A 21545-nucleotide genomic window follows, 5' to 3' on the forward strand; every position below is an offset into this window, starting at 1 on the left:
GATAAGCATGGCTAGATAATTCATCGGTGTGGCGTGATAGGCCTAGTATCTTTATCTGTATGATGACTCATGAGTGGCATCGGTCCTGGTTATTGACTTTATCCCAGCTGGCTGTAATTGGGCCGGGTGCAGTGCTTATTACTTTTGCTATCTTCTTGCCATCTGTCGTGCACACCTTCGTTCTGCTGGGAAGCTGAGGGACACTGTTCGGCGTCGGCGCTTTATTGCTTGGTTTGGTCGTAATCACGATATCTGGGGTATTGGCTCATATGTATGATCCGCCATGGTCATTGAACTTCCCAGCTGTTCCTGTTTTGGCCGAACGCTTGTGATATTAGCGAATTCGTCAGTTATTACTCTGTTTGCTGGACGCTCATTTGTCCCAGCTGCCGTCCAGTATCAGTAGTAGTACCCGACCGTCGGCGTCGCTGCTCGTCAGGTGAATGCCAGATATGGGCATTGGCGTGCCCCACTCTCGGCACGGAACATCTGCTCTTCTGGACGTACATATTTGCACCTCCGATTCCGCAGGGAGGGGTGATTGGAACTTTTGGTGAGCGTCCGTCGGCGGCTGATAACTTCGTCGGTGTGAGCGTAATTTTGATGGCTTGACGCCTTCTATTTGCGGCACTTGCGGCATGATACGGCCCGAGGGGTCCCTGCGTCAGCTGTTTCTTGTTTGACATGCTCACACCGGTGTCGATCCACTAGGTCGAGGCGGTGCCGGTGGCGATATCCCAGGCGCAGGTGCAGAGGGTTGGCGCACAGGATGCCGGCCGATTGCGCTTTGGAGAGATAAAGTTCCGTTATGAGCTTTTCCTGTAGATGCGGGCGGGGAGGCGGCAAAGTTTACACCTCTGCAGTGCCAGGTGTAGCCCGTTTTTTGACGTGGCCACCCAATTGGCGTGCGACCGATAAGAGGGGTCGGCGCTACGTCGGGTCCAGGTGGGGTAAGGCCATCTGCCGCCTGCGCCCTGTTGACCCGCGTTATCCATGAAGGTGTCGGGAATTGAAGCGCCGTTCTTCTCAGATGATTTCACTTTTGCGTGTTTGGCTTTTAGTCTCACACCAATATGCATGCCTTATGATTCTGTCAATTCCTGTAAGCTGTGATTCGAAAAAAAATGTGGCTTCCGTCACAACTACATCAGGGAGTTACAGCAAGCTTGTCTCCCCGTCCCCCGTAACCCTAAACTTGTCACTGGCAACCCTATTCTCTTTTCTTCTTGCTTTCAGACTCACTTTCCCGGCCACTTCAGGGATGGTGACCTGCGTCCCCATATTCGGCCATCAACGACTCAGCACCCTCCTCCTTTTTCAGACCCACCTGCCCGGCTACACAAAGGAGGCTCGTCTGTCTCTCTTACGACCCCGGTATTGTTACTAACACCCTCCTCCTTTTTCAGACCCACCTGCCCGGCTACATCAAGGAGGCCGACACCTTGAAGGCGACTGGCGTGGATGAGATTGTCTGCATGGCCGTCAACGACCCGTTCGTCACCGCCGGCTGGGCCAAGGCGCAGGGAGCGGAGGGCAAGGTGAGACGTCCAAGGCTCAGGGAGTAGAGGGCAAGGTGAGACGGCCAAGGCGCAGGGAGCCGAGGGCAAGGTCAGAGCCGGAGGCGCAGGGGGCAGAGGGAAAGGTAAGACGACCGGATGAGCCAAGGTGCAGGGCGCCAAATGCATGGGAAAACGATTCGCTGGAGGAACGGGCTTGGGGCTTTTTCTGAGAATGCTTTGGGATATGTTCAGGGATGCAGAGAGCAGAACAGTGGGGTGGAGATGGTCTGTTAATTATATGGCTGGGCACTGCGGGATAAATGCACACCTTTTACAGAAATGCAGACTTGATGCCCGCGTATCTGGCGTAAAATCGCCAACAGGTACGGATAAAATGACAAGTCAGTAACGATCAACTAGCCATCGGTGCTGTTATTTTTGCACTGTCACCGACCCTCTTGATGCGTGAATTGCAAATATGTAACAAATTATTCGTAGCGTGAGCAATAATTCTAAAGCAATAAACACACCATCCCTGGAGTACGCTACCGTTTTGGCCAGTCGCTGGCTCCTGTTCACCGACGCCAGCGCCGCCTGTATGTTTGTCCGTCTGTCTCTCCGTCCCCGTGAGCCTGTGTATTCCCGTCCTGCTAGATGGCGCCACTCGGCGGGGAGCCCCTGTAACTGACGCGGGCGCGAGAGGGCACTACCAGCTGGCTGGTATGCTCTGACTAGCCTCTCTTCTTCCACTGCCCTGAGCATCCACTGCCCAGTTCTGCCTGATACTGCATTGGATGCGAGCCTGTTTGGCGATAGTTAGATAAGCAAGCGAACGTGTCAGAAGATTAAAGACGAATCTGGTACGAGGACGTGGTATGCACGAGTACGACTTTTGTCCGCCGTCGACACCCCACTTCTGCTCACGTCGCAGCGTCAATCGGCTGAGACTGATCTGTGGCGACTTGACCAAACCCCTTGGTGCTCTCTAGTGTCGTGACACGGCCCCGTAGTATTATGACTCGTTCCAATGACCCCTTTCTTGAGGATTTTAACGACACCCCGTCTCTCCCCAGGTTCGTATCCTGTCCGACGTGAAGCGTGAGCTGACCTCTGCGATGGGCATGGATTTCGACCTGTCCGACATCCTGGGCACGGTGCGCTGCAAGCGCTTCTCCATGGTGCTGCAGGACGGCGTGGTCGAGTCGCTCGACGTCGAGCCCGACGGCAAGGGCCTCTCCTGCTCCCTCGCCGACGTACTCGCCAAGAAGCTGGCCAAAAAGTGAGCGCGGCGCTGGCGGCGGCGGCGGCGGCGGACCGGCCAGTACGGGCGCGCTGAGGGTGAGAGGGGTGGGAGAGCTTTGAGACGGAGGGGTGCGAAGGGAGAGCTGGGCGCGCTGAGGGCTGCGCGGGGTGAGAAGGGGAGCTGGGATGTCGGGCCGTGGCAGTGAGAGCGTAGGGCATTCGGAGAGCTGAATGTTGTAAATGTTTCTCAGAAACGTGACGTGACTTTTGTCGGATCGTTGAGAATTAACTTGTTTAGAGTCTGGTTACGAGGTGTTAACCGGCGAATCATGGCTGTTCACTATATTAAGCTTGTAACAAAACCTCTCCAGAATATATTGTTTAGAATGTCTATTGTCCAAGCACCAGATAGGTGTGTCTTTGTTTATTATACGAAGCACAATCGTGAGCACTGCACGGTGACAATAAATATTTGGTTATGAATGACCAGCTTTTTGCGTCGCAAACAGATCAGATCAGATTTTTTCTCGGGGCGTTGGCTTTGCAACGCCACCCCATCCGTATTATCTTCGTCTGATATTTTATCGATTCTTGTGATCTCCCTCTTTGGCGTTCATTTGTTATTTCTACATCTCCATAATTGAAGTTGTTCTTCTTTTTCTCCATTGACTGGTGACACATTAATTGGTGACAAACATATGACTACAGTTATAAAAAGTTCTTGGCTACTTCTCGAAAGCGAGCTCCCCCCCCCCCCCCCAAAAAAAAACAATATTGGGTCAAAAAGTGAGACGTTCTCTAACTGACCGATACTCACTAAGTTAGTACAGACACAAGGAGCCCCACGACTGTGGTACTCCAACACCAGACATACAATTTACGGTCACTTCATGGTGACGATTTTAGCGAATTGTTTTTGATTGGGCTTTTATCGTTGTTTTTTGCAGAGGGGCTACATATTAGTGTATTATGCGCCCGAGTGCAGTCATTCAAATCAAAACGATACCGTAGGTGGCTCATAAATGGTCTGAAATACATAGAGCGACATACCGTAAACGGTACTAAAATTTGTCCATGCAGCACAATTTTCACCGGTTCTTTATTTTTAATCGATGCCATTTGCCAACGTTGCTTAATGTTTCGGTTGTGGGTTTTTCCGGAACCGGTTCTTTGTTTTCATCGTTCAGAGTGCACCTGGAGTTTTCCCAATGCCTTCTCGTTAAAAACAAACCGCTCGTCCATTGTAACTAATGGGCATCGTGGAGCTGTCTTTGTTCTGCTGACGCTCTGCAAATACTGAACATCTCTACTGTCGAAATTGAAAACATCTCAAGCTTCTGATGAGGATGCAATGCAACTGCAGCTGCCTACGAACAACCAGTTGCCTGGTGTTTGGTTGCAAAATAGCGATTGATGCTTTTCAGCGTTATGCATTACACTTCATCTGTCAAAACTCTTCAATTTGTCATCGACCTTAGCACACGCCTACTGAAGCCAAGTGAATCCGAAGCCCTGTCGCTGACATTCATTTCGCAAACATGCGCCGATCGCTTTGTTTGTGTCGGCTTCCTCTCCGACAATTAATTGGTGAGATGTCTGTCGGTTCGCGCGGCGATTCCTTCTTTGAAGTCGGGAGCGTGAAAACACGCGAACCGATTGGGAGCCGGCGGCTGTGACATTCCCGGCGCGGGCCGACTGTCGCTGTTTGTGTGTGTGTGTGTGTGTGCGTCTGACCTTCTAATTGGGATCGGTGACAATGGACGGACGTTGTTAGCGCCGGCCGGCAGTGAGCCTCAGTGGCTAGCGGCTGGGTGTGAACTGGCGGAGGACGCGGTCACGGCGGGAGGAGACGGTCGAGCCGGAAACCCCGGGGGTATAACTTCTGGTGAGCCTGTGACTACCGTGAGAGAGAATGCGGGATGCGGGCCGGGCCTACAAGATGTTGGCATGTCAGACAGAATAAGATGGCGATGTTTTGGGGAGCACGTAGTAGAGGATGCAGCTAAGGAATCTCAAGTTCAAGGAGGACACAATCCCTCGAAAAAAAAAATCATTTGAAGATGAGAGAGCTGACAGCAGAAGCTGACATGGAGCTGACATGGGCGGGACAAGTGTGATTGGCTTGAATAAATAATTGTTAGTCTTCCCAAGTACAATGCTGTGGTACTTTCCATGATTGGCGTCAATGTGATACTTGATTTTAAGATAAAAACTGACTCTTCCTTGGGCTAGTTCAATGTAGCTCCTGACGTTCGCTCGATGTGCATTCTTTGTTCGTTCGCTAATATGTAATTTAACTTACATTTTTGCACTTAACTGTTGGTTTTGCCTCTGTGGACTGCAGATGATTGACACCGCAGCTCCAGGTCGTGCGTCCCTCCCCCCCCCCTGACTCAGCGGCGCTCCCGTCGGCCCGACGCACAGTCGCACAGTCGCGTGCCGCCGGCGACCGTCGCGTGCTACACTCGGGTGGGGACAGCCGCGCCGACTTACCCAGCCGGTGCCAGAGTTTTAATTATACCCGTCGGTGGCAGGTGTTTGACAAAACGCAACCGAATTTATAACGGTGTAATTAGGTAACTGGGTGAATGAGTGTAGCACTGGCCTAATTTCTAACTTAGGAGAAATAGGGTTGTGTTATCGGCAAGTGCATATGGTGGAAATGTCCTTTATGAAGTTGCTGGCAAATTTTCCGGCAATGATGCTCAAACATAAGTGGCTATTTTTGGACACTTTCACGCGCTATCTTGTAGGCCTACTCTTTTAACCCTCGCCCGCACATGGGGGGGGGGGGGTTGCCACCCCCCCAGGCAGTCTGAAAGAAAAGTACACCTGGGTAATTTGAATTTGATTATTATACACCGCCATTACACCGAAATCAAGAATATTTATACCCTTGTTCGACGTATATGGAGAATAAAATAATGCTCCGGTGCGAATGTACTCTATCACGAGCGTATTCTTGGGGGTTAATTCAATCCAGTTTAACACTCATGGTGCGATTCTAACTTTTGAGATATTTACCCCTCTAATTGATGGATGGTAAAATTACTACTATAGTGTATTTTCTTCAAGTGGGATAAGAATACCCATCTGATAGCATAAATTTGCACTCTGATTTGTCAGCTGATAATTCAACCCTCATCATGGTGTAAATATACATCCTTGGTAAAGTGTGTTTCGATGAGGATGGTGTTATTTTATGACAAGGATTTAAAATACCCTAAACATGATAGTTCTGCACCCATATGCTCATTATTTTACGATAGCGTCCACGTGCGGCTCGCGAGCCTTCCGTTTCCGCCATTTTCATTTTTGTGTCTGCTCCGGACCGGAGCCACGGAGAATTCTGGCGCTTGCAAGTGATCTTCTGGCGGTTGAAACAGTGAGATAGGTGCGATTGTGCTGGTGCGTTCGATGTGGTGATGACTGACTAGTGCTGGACCCATTTCCGAATAACTTTGAGGGTAAGTTGACTTGATAATGTTTCGATGTAGCAGTTGATGAAATTGATTTGCTGCTGTCTGTATGAACGTCACTCACCTAGCTGTTTGTGTCAATACGTGGCATTCTGATTAGTGATTCCAGAAGCTCAAATTGACCCTCTCAGTTTGTTCTCAAGGGCAAATTGAGAAATCAGTTAAGTAGGTACCTACTGAGGTTGTTAACTGTAACTTCATCAAATGTTCAATGTGTCGATTGATCAATATATGTTTAGGTAAGCTTAGTAATTTTATTTCTCTACGTTTTACAAAAGTACTAGAATCTTGGCCTGAAAAAGTTGCTAATTTATTTTGTGTATTACTTTCAGGTTTGGGGTGACCTGGCTCTAGTCGTGGGTCACGCCGGCGAAAATGGCATTAGGACAAAGTCACCTCAATGACGCGACAGGCGTGCTACACCGCACAACTCCTGCCTCCGGAGGGCGCCACACCCGTTGAAGGTGAGTTTTAAACTACCATTAATGATGACTGACGACAATTGTCCGTCTGTCCGTCTGTCCGTCTGTCCGTCTGTCCGTCTGTCCGTCCGTCTGTCCGTCCGTCCGTCCGTCCGTCCGTCCGTCCGTCTCGCCTATCTCATCCATGGGCTCCGCCACCGGGGGGAGGGGGAGGGACGGGGGACGTGTCCCCCCCCCCAATATTTTACATTTGTCTGTTTCGTCTGTCTCGTCTGTCGGTCCGTCCTTCCGTGACATACAATATCGTTCTGTACTTAAATGTTACAGTGCTTACTAGTTATATCTTTCAGTTTTCACGGACAGACATACAATTAACAATATCGTTCTTTGCCTTATGATTACAGTGCTTAACCCGCGCACCGACGGGGGAGGCCCCCCCCCCCCCCTCAGGTTTTGTCAGATAGCATAAAAAAGGCGGCGCATAGCGCCGCCAGATTTGGCGCGACTGTTGATACATCCATTTCGCACACCCTCTGGAAATTTTTAGTTCATATCTTAAAAAAGTCAGGCCACCAGGCCACGTTAAGTGACCTCACCTCGAAACACAATCTTCGAAGTTTGCTATCTCGTTGTTGAAAGCAGATCTTGAAACTCACAGAAATAATTTTGGTGATGAGCACCTACAACTCGTATATCTCAGAATTGCATATTGATGACCTACGAAATACGAATAGGTCATTTTTTACCTGCCCATTATAAGTCAATGGAATAAATTTCAAGACTCTAATTTCAAGTCATTCTTATTTCCATCAGATTCCTTTTTTATACGACTTTTTATCTCTTCTGTTCATGAGCTACGGAGTCGTTTGTTGAATGTTGTCGGTCTTTTTACGGTTACTCGCATAATTTGACCTTCGATGACCTCTGATGACGTCATTTTGAACCCTAGCGAAAAATGACCGAAGTACTTTTTTCATAGACCGTCTTACGAGCTTTCGAATGTCGTTTGCCGCTTCTCGCGAAGTTACTTAGTTCTTGAGATCTTTGGGGGGCGGTCATCCACCCTCTCGTCGCTTCTAAGTTGGCTCAGAACCCCTTCGGTGCGCGGGTTAAAAGATTCATCTGCATGTCAAATTTTAAGGATCGACATTCAAAATTGCTATTTTCTTAAAGATTACAGTGCTAAATATTTCTTTACATCCTCCAATTTACATGGATGGGCGGATGGACGGACGGATGGACGGCCTGACATACAAAGTCGTTCTTAACTTAAAGATTGCAGTGGTTAATAGTTCTTTTTATCTTTCAATCTTGGTAGATGACGACCTGGCGGCCACCTTGGTGATCGGTGGCGGCACGACGATTTCGGAGCTGCAGGATGGGCGCAACTCTGTGTCCGTTCACCCAGAAACCCAGTGCCTGGTCAGCGATGTGAAATATCGTCTCCCAAACAATGAGATGAAGATGCTGGCTGCCTTCGCTGCGGCGCACGCTGTGCTATATTTGCCTTTTAGAGGGCCCAGCATGATCCTTTTTGAGGTCATATATGCACGGGTTATGAAGTTCGCGATTCCTCTCAGTGCGGCTGAGAATGCCATCCTTCGTATAATCCACTGTTGCCGATTCAGAGGCACCAGTGCAGTGGTCGGGTGACCGAGCAGAACATTGAGAGCGTTCGAGGTGGATGTTTCCAATAGGAACTCAGCACCGCGATACACGTAACGCACTGTAGTGTCGTGCCGTGAAACATCTTCAGTACCTATAGGCTCTGAAGATGATGTGAGTTGAGAAGGCCTCAGTCAGTTTTTTTTACGGAGTTTTTGTTGTCAGTGCTTTCCTAGTTCGTACACCTGTGCTTTGATTTCAGAGACCGTACGTTTGGTGTCGATACTCGTTACAGGAAGAAATGCTCAGTTGTTTTTAAAGTACATGATGAAACGTGACTTAGTGACCTGATGACCTGTGCTGTGAATAAAATGTGATTTGTGCAGCTTGTGATCTCCTCAGGGAAGTCAGTGTTGGGAGGAACCAATCTGTAGCAACCTGTGATCTGTCGTTTCAAGTTATTTTAAATAAACAACACGTTGGAGAGATGCACCATAGTTGACTTTATCGAAAGTGCTCAGAAGACGACAGTAGATACAATCACGCTGGGGGATAGTTATGGCTGGCGATGTATATTTACCCAGTCGTATTTTTACTCCCTCTGGAAAAGAACATACAATTATTATCGTTTACTTTTGTTTTGTATGCGGATTATAACGTGAGCTATTTTTACATCTTGACTTAAATTGTACACATTCAGCTTCGCAGCCTGCTGGTATTTCTACACCATGTCGCAAGGCGTAGAAATTGTTTTGGCTTAAATTGCACTGTGGCGTAAAATTATTATCGTAAATTACATGCTTAATTCTTCCTAACGCCCCTTTACACCCTTTACCTAGGGGTGTAAAATGAATTGATTTGGGGTGGAGATTTGTGTACCGTACTTTTATTCCGCAACGGGTGTAGTTCTAAGCTTACGAGAATATATTACTTACTACCGGGTGGCAGAATTAATCTCCGATTGTCCATGCAAACATCTTTTACTCTGGCATAAAATGAAGTTAAAAGGGGTGGAGATTTGTGTACCGTAATAATATTCCAATTTCAGGTGTAGTTTTTCTCTGCACTCAACATTTTTAGAGCTAGAAGGCTGATTTTTCGTATAGCTGCTCGTCCATCCTTTCTTGATGTCCACTGAAAATTTCAAGTTTCTGTGATTTTTGGTTTCGGAGATATGACCTTGTTTTTCAGGTCATGTCATGACCCAAATGGCCAATTCTCAACATCTTGCGTTTGCCATGGGCCTTGTGAGCTTTTGACACCCTGATTTCGGCCTTTTTTGCCAGTCTTACCTCCCACCTATCATGAAACATGTTGTTCGACGATGTACAGGGGTCAAGTTCAGGGTCAAGGTCAACCTAGGTCATCTAAGATAATTGCGTTTTAGGCAAGCTGAATTTACTTTTTGTGAAGTTTTTTGACTGCATTTTTGGTAAAAGCTTCTCAGATCATGATTTCATGTGATATGGACCCAAAAACAATCGGTGCACACATCAGTATACACACAGACACACACAGACATACAAACACATATAATTGACCTTGACCTAACTTGACCTGAAATGACCTCAGCAGCAAAATTCTGGTCGGATAGTGTGACAAAGAGGTTCTAGCTGGCTTGGCACCAGAAAACAGCATCGTCATCGGTATTTGATAAGCAGCGCACTTGATATCCAACGGTGACCCAAAACAGCAACATTTTTTAGTTTGACCTGACCTGGAAGGTCAATGACTGACCTGAGAAGGTAAAACTGGGTATCATTGGATTCGTCTCTTCCCAAAGAATCTTTTTGGTCTTTACTGCTAAGCTCTATCTCCAACAGGAACGAAATGGCGCGGGGGGGGTGGCAACCACCCTCCCCCCCCCCCCCATGTGCGTTCTAGGATGGGAAAATGGCATGTGCGGGCGAGGGTTAAATGTATCTTCGTATGATAATGCGTCGTGCTCAGCGCATACACTGAGTACATACGAACGGTTTACTACCTCACCAGCCGATCTTTTTTGTTTGGTGGTTGGCCGTTATACGTCGCAGGATAGTTGCGCTGGTGGTCGGCATATCAAGACTTCCGTCGTCTCAATTTCACGTCGATGAAATGGAACTTCATTCCCAGCTCCTATAACCCAAAATGACATGACATCTTCTATCCCAGCCCGAGCTGAGAGCCATCCTTCCCGGTCGGTCCCCATTTACAGCCCAGTGCCGATGGTCTCCGGCCGGCTGGGCCATCCATTGTCTTCGGGTGAGACGGTGTGGCCCGCGGGGCGTGTCAGGGCCCTTCGGCGGGCCATCACAGCCATAAAACGATCCACCGAGCGAATTCGCCGGCGATCGGAGTCCATTCGAAGTTCATCTAGTCCATGAGAACAGACACTGCTGAAAAGAGAGTACTGGCGCCGTCGAGTGCGGTGGTAGAAGACTCGCGTGGGAATAGGTTGACCTCCAATACGTAGTTTCGGCTTCCACGTAAACGCAATTATACGTTTACGTATAAGTTTAAGGAGAGTTGTGTAAGATGTCTGTCTATTAACTGTCGCAACCACCATCTAAATTATGTCATGTCGAAACTAAGATCACGTCAGGGTGAGGTGACGAGGTCATAAAAGGTCACTGTGTGCTAGTGAGGCCATCGTATAAAGGCAAATCGTCAAATCCTGGCAAAAGTTCAACATATTTTACTTCGTGCAGCGTAGATGGTTGACGTAAACGTATACACGTGTGAATAATGCAGACCTCATCCCATTCTACAGAGCTCATCTGTTTCCAATCAGCCGCTAGCCTCTGATCACCGCAGTCCACCCGCATTACTGGCAGACAACACTGGCAACCCCTCTGGGACAGCAGCAGCCATTCTCATCTCGACATATAATTAATTAATTACTCCGCTCAGAAGGGGACGAGGCCGTGGTCAATAGCCACTGTAACAGCCGGCCCGCCACCCGGGACCCCGGGGCTGATCAGTTCCCTGGCCAGAGAATTAGAGTCCTTGGCTACCAGCGACGCACAGCATCCACTATTAATGACGGCAGATTCTGAGGGAATTGGTTTCTGGAGATGCAGTTTATATGGTGCTCTCCGACTCGGAGATTACGTTCCCAGATCTACCGATGCACATTTGATATCGGTGAGAGGTCGAAGTATCAGCGATTCGGTGTCCGAATTGAAAAATCAAATAACACTGAGTTTGAGACCGTTGTATTCGTGGTCTGCTAATTATAAAAATAGAATATTTTGTGTGATTATGCACGTTCAAAATTCGAACTACATTAATGTTAAATCGGTACAAATTACAAATAGTCGATGATTTTGCATTTATCCACGGATAATGTATGGTGTGCCATCTTGCACGTCAATTGCCTTGCCTAGTTATAATTTCAAAATTATATTTTTACAGTTGAGCTGTGCCGCCTTGGCCCTTGCACATTTTGTCTAAGGGATGCTGTGCCGCCTTACACTTTTTGCCTAAGGGATACTTGCACCACCCTACATATCCTGTCTAAGGGATGCTGTGCCGCCTTACACATTTTGTTAAAGGGATGCTGTGCCGCCTTACACATTTTGTTCGTGGGAGACGCGGAGACGGGAGTTACGGTTGTATTTAACCCGCGAGTTGCTGGGGGGGGGGCGTTAAACGCCCCCACTTTTTTCGCCGGGCCATAGCATAAAAAAGCGCGCCAAATTTTGGGTACCTGTAGGGAATTGAGCAACGTTTATTGTGACAGAGTTTTAAAAAAATCGGTCGGAAAATTTTTGAGATATCGAGGTTTTAGTGACGTCATGATTTCTGAGTTTTCGACCAAAAACGGCATATGTTCAAAAAATCATATAAAATCACAAAATAGTCATACAGACATGCCGTAAACGCCATTAGACTGCCAATACCATGAACAATCAAATGGCTATCTTCGATTATTGATTATTGTTCCGCATTTTTCAAAATCTTGAACTGAATCTCGGCAATTTCTCGTGACTACTTCACGACCATGATACATGCATTTCTTAAATTTAACTTTTTGAGCCAAACACGTACACATATGATAAAATGAATGTCTTCATCGTGTTCTACGCCCCAAATTACCCATAAAACATGTGTCACAGGCTGCGAATATCAGTTTTGATTTTCGGGGATATGTGCCTACCCGGTTGACCTGACCTTGACCCTGACCTATGCTTGACTGACCCCTACATGGAGCTGACACTCTTGTAGGTCTTATATGATGGATTGTGCACCGTTTTGACAGAGTTTATGACGAGAGGCGCCCATTGCGAAGTCCTGAAAACCATGCTACTGAAAGCCCGATTTCAGGTGTTTGACCTGACCTTGACCCGACCTGTGACCTCAAAATTCAACTTTAAAGTACTCATCTGAAGCGTCTCGTCGCGTTCTTTCGTTTGCCGCCTCGTGCGTTTCGCTGCGCCTATTGGTTCTCGAGTTATCGGCTGGGGGCGTTTAACGCCCCCCCCCCCCCAGCAAACGGTGGGTGGCGAAATACCCCAGCAACTGCCGGGTTAAAACCACTAAATCACCATGGTTTCATATCAACCGTAAATTTACTACAGCTATGGTTCATCTACTGTCAGTTGTCACATTATTTACAAGTTAAAACTACCGCTCACCTTTAGTTCCCTGTCATTCTATGTGACGGGTACGTTTCAGTTAAATGACTCTATCAAGCCCGTTTGGTCGATATGATCCCTGCCTGTGAATACAAGAATTATTTCTGCCGGAGGATATAAAGCTTTCATGTGGCGCTATTCTCCCGGAGTCCAGTAATGTAGGTGTGCGAGTTAATAAGAAGTCGGTCGTTGGCACATAGCAGGCCATGCGAATTATGATGCCAGTGTCTGTTTTCGCCGCTGTCCAGCTCTCCAAGTTTACATCGATGAAAGGTAGCAGCAAGGCACGGTTTGCAATGTTACCTGGTGCTTCGTTCACGTCCCTCCTGGGTCGTGGATGCCTACATTGGCGACGTATTGCTGTTTATTTTCATTTGTATGTCCATTTGTACCTTCATTAATTTGGACGTTATGTATTTGTATTTATGAGCCAATAGCGATTACGACACATCAAACGAAACGCACTCATCCAACACGTACTGAACGTATAGTGCGCCCACCATCAATCCGTTTGCACAATGGCTGCCATTCACCGGCCGCGTACGGCAATGAATGCACCAAACCCCACGCCCTGCACGCAGCCGCCTGGGCCCTGGCGGGTCTGTCACCTTCAGATCCCGATGACCGAGTGGCCGGTGGCGCAGGGTGGGCGAATGGGCACATGACGGTCGGCGGCGACCCCCGCACGGTAGGTGACTGATGGTACCGCGGGAGTTATGAGGTGTCGCGGCTCGATGGATCCCGGCGAGAATGGATAGGGTGGTGCTACTAGTGCGTGCTATATTAATGGATCTGAGTAACGTCTATAAATGTCATTTGTGGGGTGTAGATATGTCGTTATCGCTAGGCAATGTGACTTGATGGATTTCTCATGCAACCATCAGCTGGTAACTGCTGCCACAAGCACCCCGCCAGGATCCATCATGCCCCAAAATATATTACCCCGAATGTTGATGCAACTGTTGTTTGCTCGTCCCTATTTCTCATCATCAGTGTCTGTGCTTATGAAACCCGTGCCGCCGAAAAAGAAAAGCAAACATGCACATCAGCGCTACACCGCTGCGCTGACGCAACATCTATGCCGCTGACGATATCCTATCCACATCCGTTCTGGGTGGTAACCTATCGAGCGGGTTCACAGGGGCGCATACCCAGCGCGTGGCCAGGTGGGCGTCGGCCGGGGGCGCCCTGTGGACGCCCGCGGCCAGGTTCGTCCGCGGCGGTCGATAGTCGAGGGCTGAGTCACCTCTGGCCTGCCGTCGGCGCCGCGCACACTCGACGGTCGATACCGGCCTGATGCATGGCACTGAACCCGCCGCGAGACGGGCAGACTCGCAGACAGCGCCAGAGCTGGGATGAGAGTTGATGGGCACGCTGGGAACGGGACTGATTAGAGATTCCCCTGTGTGCGTGTGAATCTCCACAGGTGCGGATGTGGCAGTATATGTATTGGAGATTGGCAGGAGGGTTCTCGATGTGGGGACGGCACGGCTGGTAGCGCCATATCCTTGGTTATTTTCAGTAGTGTCTTATTCAAATTACGCATTACGCTGGCATAACTTGGAGCATTGACGTCCACAAGCTCAAACGAGCAAGTTCGTTCACAATTTGCATCGTCAACCTATCTGAATAAAAATCGTGCCATTCTATTTTATTGACTAACTGGAAAAGTGGGCCCCAAAACGCTATAACTGTCTATTCGGTGTTATGCACGTTTTAACAGGGGCGTCGCCACGGATTTTTGAGTGGGGGGGTCGGGTTTCTAGTCTTCACCCGATGGGTAGGGGTGTTTTTTTGCCACACTTGCCAGTTTTGTGCGTGCGTATGTGCATGTGTGCGCGTGTAACAAAGCGGCGTGCAGCGCCGCGAAATTTGGTATAACCTATTAGGTAGGTATACCTACCTACATCACTTGCGTAAAAATTATCACTGGTCACTTAAGGTCAGGTCGCTATGTCAAGTTCAGTTATACGGTACCCCTCTATCAAACTTTCCCCTCTCGCCATTCTTGTAGCTGTTCTCCCATAACTTCGAAATTTGGTACACTGTATACCTAATGTATGGGGTTATACGTGTCAGCAATTCATGATTCTGAGGATTTACATCTTTGATCTGGAGGCAGGTCAAATACGTGACCTCATCATTAGAAAATAATGAAAAATTATAAAAAGCACGAATGCCTCTTGCTTTGAAAAAGTTCGTCAGAAACGCAAAATATCTTTGGAGCCATGACAAATCAGCTCATCATTGCCAGGGACAGGGTGCAACTTATGGCAAGTGATGACTCGAAAGGTCATTAGTGGAAATGTCCATCGATGGCCACCAGCATTTTTTTTCTACAACTTTTGACGAAGACGCGGTAGAGCGATGACAGCACCTGGAAGGTGTTGTCATCAACACGGAAGGTCAACAACACGGATCCATTCATATGCAGCAGGAGGTCCTTTTTCGATCTGGACATAACGTTGACCTGAGGTCGTTTTAACGTTAATTCCGTTACGGTCCAAGGCGGACATGAGGACAGGTGGCGCCGCCGCCACTCGCATAGCGGCGGGAATGTGAACTAACCTGTTTACCATAAGGCCGCTGTGCTAACGGCCGCTGCGGGCGCCGTTTCGGGCTAGTTTTGACTTTGTACCGCAATTAATGGTTTATTTATAATAAAAAAATAGACTAGCGAGAGTCGTGCCGGAGTCAGAATTCAATGTTCTACAAAACTAAGCCATTTTCATTGTGATCACGTCATCGACTTCACCGCCCAACCCAATAAAGCAGAAATATGTCGTGTCACCGGTGATTACACGCAAAAATTCTTTGGCATATAGCATAAAAACCAGAACACCTTTGACTGCAGCGACTATGCGGTACTACAGAAAATTGTATGGCCTACCTAATGGTGCCCATTACTTAATAATCAAGCTGAGTATTTCGTCGCCTAACTCTTGTAAAACCGTATGTCCGCTTGTCTATGGAGTTTGGACCGTAACGTCTGAATGGTCAAATTTTAACCCTCGCATGTGTGCGGCGTTTGCCAGCTTCTAATGTGTAGGGGGGGGGGGTCGGTTGGACCCCCCCTTGCCGTTTGGCCCCTGATCGAGCTAGAGCTTCGCGGAAAAAACGAGCGTGTTGCCCGTGACGAGAGAAAGCCGATGATACCCAATTTTAAGGTCCTAGGTCATTGGTTGACCTTCCAGGTCAGGTCAATGACCCAAAGTCGGGAAAATCGGGACCTATTAGAAAGTCGTAAAGTGTGGCTGCTAAGGGGTTTTTCGGGGTGCTGATCACGAATATCGTGTTAGTTTTGATCACAGATGATGTCTTTAAGCATTTAGACCAGGTCGGGTCAGGTCAGGTCAGGTCAACCAGTAGGCGTCGTGACGGGTATTCGTAGTACGTGTCAACCGCCTCTGACAGCTTCGCAACATGTTACGAAGGCACCAAAACTGCTTCGTAAATGTTCAACTGGTTGCTAAATTCGAATTCAGCTCCAAAAACTAGCCTAGAAACATGTAAAACTCGAAAAAGTGAACCGAGGTCACCCGAGGTCACCAAAGGTCAATGACCTGACCTGACCTTCAGGTGACCTTGACACCCACCCTAATGCATGGGAGTAACATCAAATCACATGTTTGAACGTTTGAAACCACGAAAAGCTTGCAAACGCGCGGCTAATGCGAGCCGACATACGCGGAATCGCGATTCCGGCCAAACATGGTCTCGGAAAAGAGGTCACATGTCAAAGGTCATTTGGGTCAGGGGCATGAAATTTTCAGGGTCGGTGTAAAATTGATCAATGCGAGGGTACTGAAAGTTTCGTCGCGATCGGCCGCTTTTTACGCGAGTTATTCGCGAAAAACCATGGGGGGGGGGTCCATCCGACCCCCCCCCCCCTACACATGCGAGGGTTAACTCATGTGACGCGTCTCAAAGAGATAAACACAGTGGTGACAAGACAACATATGTAAATACCATACAAACTCACGGAATCTAAAGTTATTGCAAAGCAAATGTTTCGGCAGAATCTGTCCAGTTAGCTGTTTGCCTTCTATGGGCAAAACATAGACCTGAGATGAAATCTGACCCGAAGCTAGCGAAAGAGCGTTGAAAGAGCTATCAAATATGTTTTCTGCTTCACTGTAGCCCTTCTATTGGTGGGCTCCCAGTCGCTAACTTATAACGTATACTAAAGTAACGCTGATGTATGCTTTCGACCCCTGATCGATCTAGAGGTTTGCGGAAAAAAGAGCATGCTGCCCGTGACGAGAGAAAGCCGATGATACCCATTTACAAGGTTTCGGGTCATCTCAGGACTCAGGTCATCGCCAATACGTAGGGAAACTCGGGACCTGCTAGAACTTTGCGAATGTAAGTTGTGATGGTTTTTCGAGGTTCTGATTACGAATGTTATCTTAGTTTTGAACGAAGATGATGACTCCATGCATTTGGGGTAGATCAGGTCAGGTCAGATCGACCAGTACCTAATAGTGGATGACCACCACCGATTGCTTCCTAACATGTTATACATATGTATAAGCAACACAACTACTTCTTAAATGTTCAGATGGGCGCTAAGTTCAAAATCAGCTCCAAAAACTATCCTATACCTAAATTAAAAGCATGTTATGAAAAAGTGAACCAAGGTCATCTTTATTTGAATCAGGGATATCGATTTATTTTTAAGTAGGTGATTAACACGAGCGCACCGGAAGTTTCGTTGCAATCGGCTCCTTTTGCGCGACTTCTTTGCGAAAGCCCGAGACGGTTTCATCATGACTCCCTTTCCCCTACATGTGCACTGTACAGCTAGTTGTGACGATAGCCATGGGGCTGAGGCTAGTTTGTAGTTGTAGTTAGGTACTGATCCGACGAATCGACTGCGACCATTTTTTTTTTTAAACGATCAGACGAACGCTCGGGGCAGTTTTGGCGCGTCCAATCCTTTGAGGGATAAAAAGGTACTAGAATGGTAGCTACTTAAAAATATTGTTGTGCTGGTGTTCCCCGCCCACAGCTAATTGAACTTTAGGTAATTGGCTAATTGGCTTTAGGGAGCTCTTGAAGCGATTCTGAATCTGATGTATTTGTTGGTGTTGCTGACGCCTGCTTCACTGACATAAAAGCTAAAAAAGCATACTCAGCATCGCAAAAAGTGGGGGGGGTCGACACCCCCAGTTTTCAAGAGTGGGGGGTCACGACCCCCCCGACCCCCCCGTCGGCGACGCCCCTGCGTTTTAAGATTCGCCTTGCAATTCGTCGAATCGGACATATGTCGTTTCCGCGATGTTGTCAGCCCTCGTGGCTGAGCGGCGTCCATTTAAGTGCATCTGGAATTGCAATGCATGCAGAATATCTGATGACTCCCAGAACTGCATATATGCCGCGTGCTTTCAGCTCGGGATATTCGGCTGGAGATCAGGCCCCCGAGTCTCACTGGCAGCTCAGTGTTCCTGGGAAACGGCAGAGGTAGGCACTTATATCGTAGCCCAGATGGGTGGTACTGGAACGTTGAAATGCGGAAGATATTGTTGCCCTCGCAAAGGGGTAATAAATCATATTAAAAAGCTCCAGTTCGAGCAAGTGAAGCTTGGTAGGTACTCTTCCAGTCTTCATGAATGTTTTTCCCGCTTTTCATATTCAGCAACATTTTTATGAGTGGATTGTCGTCATTCATCCATGGCTTGTCATTCGACACGAGTTATTTATATCTACTTATTCATTTAAACATCAAACCCAAGAAGACGTTTTCGAGACTGAGCTGGATCTCACGAGGTCCAGGCGCCAGAGGTTTAGTTTTTCTACCCATGCTCTCTCAAAAGTGCTATGCAGTACCCAGTACCTACTACCTACCCGCTAGAGCATTCCACCGTGAGTCATTCCAGTACCAATCTCGTCAGCTGTGTCAGGTCAACTCCAAAGAGCGTCTACTGACGTCACTAAGTATTATAAATACAACACTCAATGGCAGCCTGCCGCCTGATGCAACACGTTCTGGCAGACTGGCTGTTCCTGTGCCCAGTTGGTCCCGTGTAGTACGAGCTACCGTGTCCCCAATTACTGTCTCTGACTGTGGGCGAGCCAAAAATCAGTCCAGTGTCATCACCTATGGCAGACGCTCACCGACGACCGGCCAACTCCCGGGGTTTCGTCACCCGGGTGTCCAGTCCAGGAACGGGAGACACCTGAATGGCCGCAGAGACGCCGCCCGCCGCCCGAGTGCCAGTTGGCATTGGTCGTCCGCCAAACGGAAGGTGGGTGGTCGATCAGGGACATCGCGACTGACGTAACCGAGGCAGGACGAGAAATAAACGCGTCTGCAGTGACTTCGTAACATAACTTCATAAATGAATACCTAGATAAATAAGCCTTTTAAATTGCTGAAAAAGTAATTGGGCCCTATCACACCAAACGTCGAACAATTTTGTAGCAGTGGCCTACCAACGCCGTTTAACTGATCGTGAAATGTCGAGAAAGCTCTAACCGTTATTCGATTTCAAGCAGCATGGAAGGGTAAGGGACTGTTAAGGGTGGTATATTATTGCAAGCAATATTTACAATAGGTACCGCAACCCGCAACAATGCATATGGCGGTGCAGCATCCTCGCAGGCGAACAGTGTATGGCGGTACAGCATCATTACAGGCGAACAGTGTATGGCGGTACAGCATCCTCACAGGCAAGCTATGCATTGCGGCACAGCATCACCGCAGGCAAACAGCGTATGGCGACACAGCATCACCGCAGGCGCACTGTATATGGCGGTACAGCATCACCGCATGCGAACTGTGTATGGCGGCACAGCATCCTCGCAGGAGTGCAGTGTACGGCGGCACAGCATCATCGCAGGCAGTCCATGCATTGCGGCACAGCATCATCGCAGGCATGCCGGGGGAATAGAAGAAAACTGAGGCAAACTTCTCCACTTCCTCCGAAAAGTCAATTTTAAACCAGCGTAAGTGGTTGAAAGTTACCAGCAGCTTAGGCGTTTAGCCCTTTCCAAAAATCAAAACGAATCCACACGCGGTTTCATCTCCTTATCATTATCATTGTCTCGAATCTGTTACAGCTCTACTTGTGCATCAGGTGTGTCTCACTCTTGATAATTTTCAGACCAAAAACTGCTAACGGAGCATTAAAACGACCATGCTAAAAATTAAGCCTCACAGATACTTATAGTGGGCACCCCCTTAAAGCCCAACATGGAAACAAATTTTAATAATACCTCTTGCGTTATACGTGGGTTATTACATAAAGCATACTTGCCTTCTTAGCTGTTACCCAAGCTCTTGGCCATTAACACTTAAGGCACTGAGGTACTGACAAATTACTTCAGGAAGTGGTGACTAGTCCTGTTTGCTCCAATAACCTCTGGTCTCTCGTAATGGCTGGATGTCGTGCGACAGAGCGACTCGGCCCGCTCTCGGACCCCTGGGTCACGCTGGTGTCCAGTCAGCGGTGCAGCCGGGCGGCGGCAGCGGTCACCTAAGTGGCGAGACGATGACGACCGCTGATGACGGCTGGTGATGACGGCCGGGCGCCGCTCTCAGGACGGGGAAAGTGGGTGATTGGGAGCACCCCGGGTGCTGGCGCCGGTGGTTCTCCCCCGGGGTGTGGCGGACAATTACACCGTGACCCCAGCGGCACCCGTCACCAGTGCTGGCTCGTCGCATTACTGACTTATCGGGAAATTTAACTGGTAATAGGTAAGCAGGTTCACTCAGGTCGCTGGAAGGCATCAAATCGAATGAGGTGTTGACAATTTTAGGAAACATGAAGCCTGACTTTAAGCACGTCAATGGCAGTGCCGAAACGAAATTTAAAAACCGACCATTGTCCATCGATTTTGGTGGGTATCCTCGTTCAGTCTCAACTGAGGCGCGAGGCTGCCAATGGCGCCTGAGGCCTGAGCCTCAACTTTGTCTCCAGCCCAGCTCCCACGACGCACCTGACCAATATCAAAAGTGGACGCCGAATCAGTGTTTACCTTCAGAGCCGAGGCTCAATTACATTTGTCGACAATTTAGCTCCGTAAATCTGCTCCCCTTGACACTTATAGGTCCGAGTTCAATTTAGTGGCGCATTTCGTCCTCGCTCGAGATTGATTCTTGCGGCCGGAGGTGCTTGGGGCGACCATACGAGGCGAAGAGACTCTCGAAATCGAACGGCCGAGTTGTGCGGCTTGTAGCGTGCGGTGTTTGGGTCCCTGGAACCCTCCCCCTGCTTCAAGGCCACACGGCGCACAGTGGGCCGATATGCCATTCTAGCGCGACAGGGCCTGAATCTTCGAACGGAACCCTTGGTTTTTCGCGAGTAATTCGCGTAAAAAGCGGCCGATCGCAACGAAACTTTCAGTACCCTCGCGATAACTACTTTTACAGCTAACCTGAAAATTTCATGACCCTGGCCTTAATGATCTTTGACCTGTGAGTTGTGACCTTCTTTCGAAACCATGTTTGGCCGGAATCGCGATTCAGCGTATGTCGGCTCGCATTAGCCGCGGGTTTGCAGTCTTTTCTTGGTTTAAAGCGTTCAAACATGGGATATTATGTTGCTCCCAAGCATTAGGGTGGGTGTCAAGGTCACCAGAAGGTCAGGTAAGGTCATTGACCTTTGATGACCTTGGTTCACTTTTTCGAGTTTTACATGTTTCTAGGCTAGTTTTTTAGCTGAATTCGAATCTAGCAAC

General features: G+C 48.4%; 1 protein-coding gene across 1 annotated transcript; it reads left to right on the forward strand.

The window, feature by feature from the left end:
• Nucleotides 1–205: 205 nt before the first annotated feature.
• On the forward strand, nucleotides 206–3224 carry LOC122366436 (peroxiredoxin-5, mitochondrial-like). Its single transcript, XM_043338683.1, has 2 exons — nucleotides 206–1538; nucleotides 2573–3224. The coding sequence occupies exons 1-2, from the start codon at nucleotides 1476–1478 to the stop codon at nucleotides 2780–2782; spliced, it is 273 nt and encodes a 90-aa protein (XP_043194618.1). The 5' UTR covers nucleotides 206–1475; the 3' UTR covers nucleotides 2783–3224.
• Nucleotides 3225–21545: the final 18321 nt, after the last annotated feature.

This window comes from Amphibalanus amphitrite, unplaced genomic scaffold, assembly GCF_019059575.1.
Source record: "Amphibalanus amphitrite isolate SeventyFive unplaced genomic scaffold, NRLGWU_Aamphi_draft 000805F_arrow, whole genome shotgun sequence".
Taxonomy (NCBI): Eukaryota; Metazoa; Arthropoda; class Thecostraca; order Balanomorpha; family Balanidae; genus Amphibalanus; species Amphibalanus amphitrite.

Coding starts and splice junctions, on each gene's coding strand:
- LOC122366436 (XM_043338683.1), top strand. CDS start 1,476: ATGGCCGTCAACGACCCGTTCGTCACCGCCGGCTGGGCCAAGGCGCAG. Junction 1,539..2,572: donor CGCAGGGAGCGGAGGGCAAG/GTGAGACGTCCA, acceptor GTCTCTCCCCAG/GTTCGTATCCTGTCCGACGT.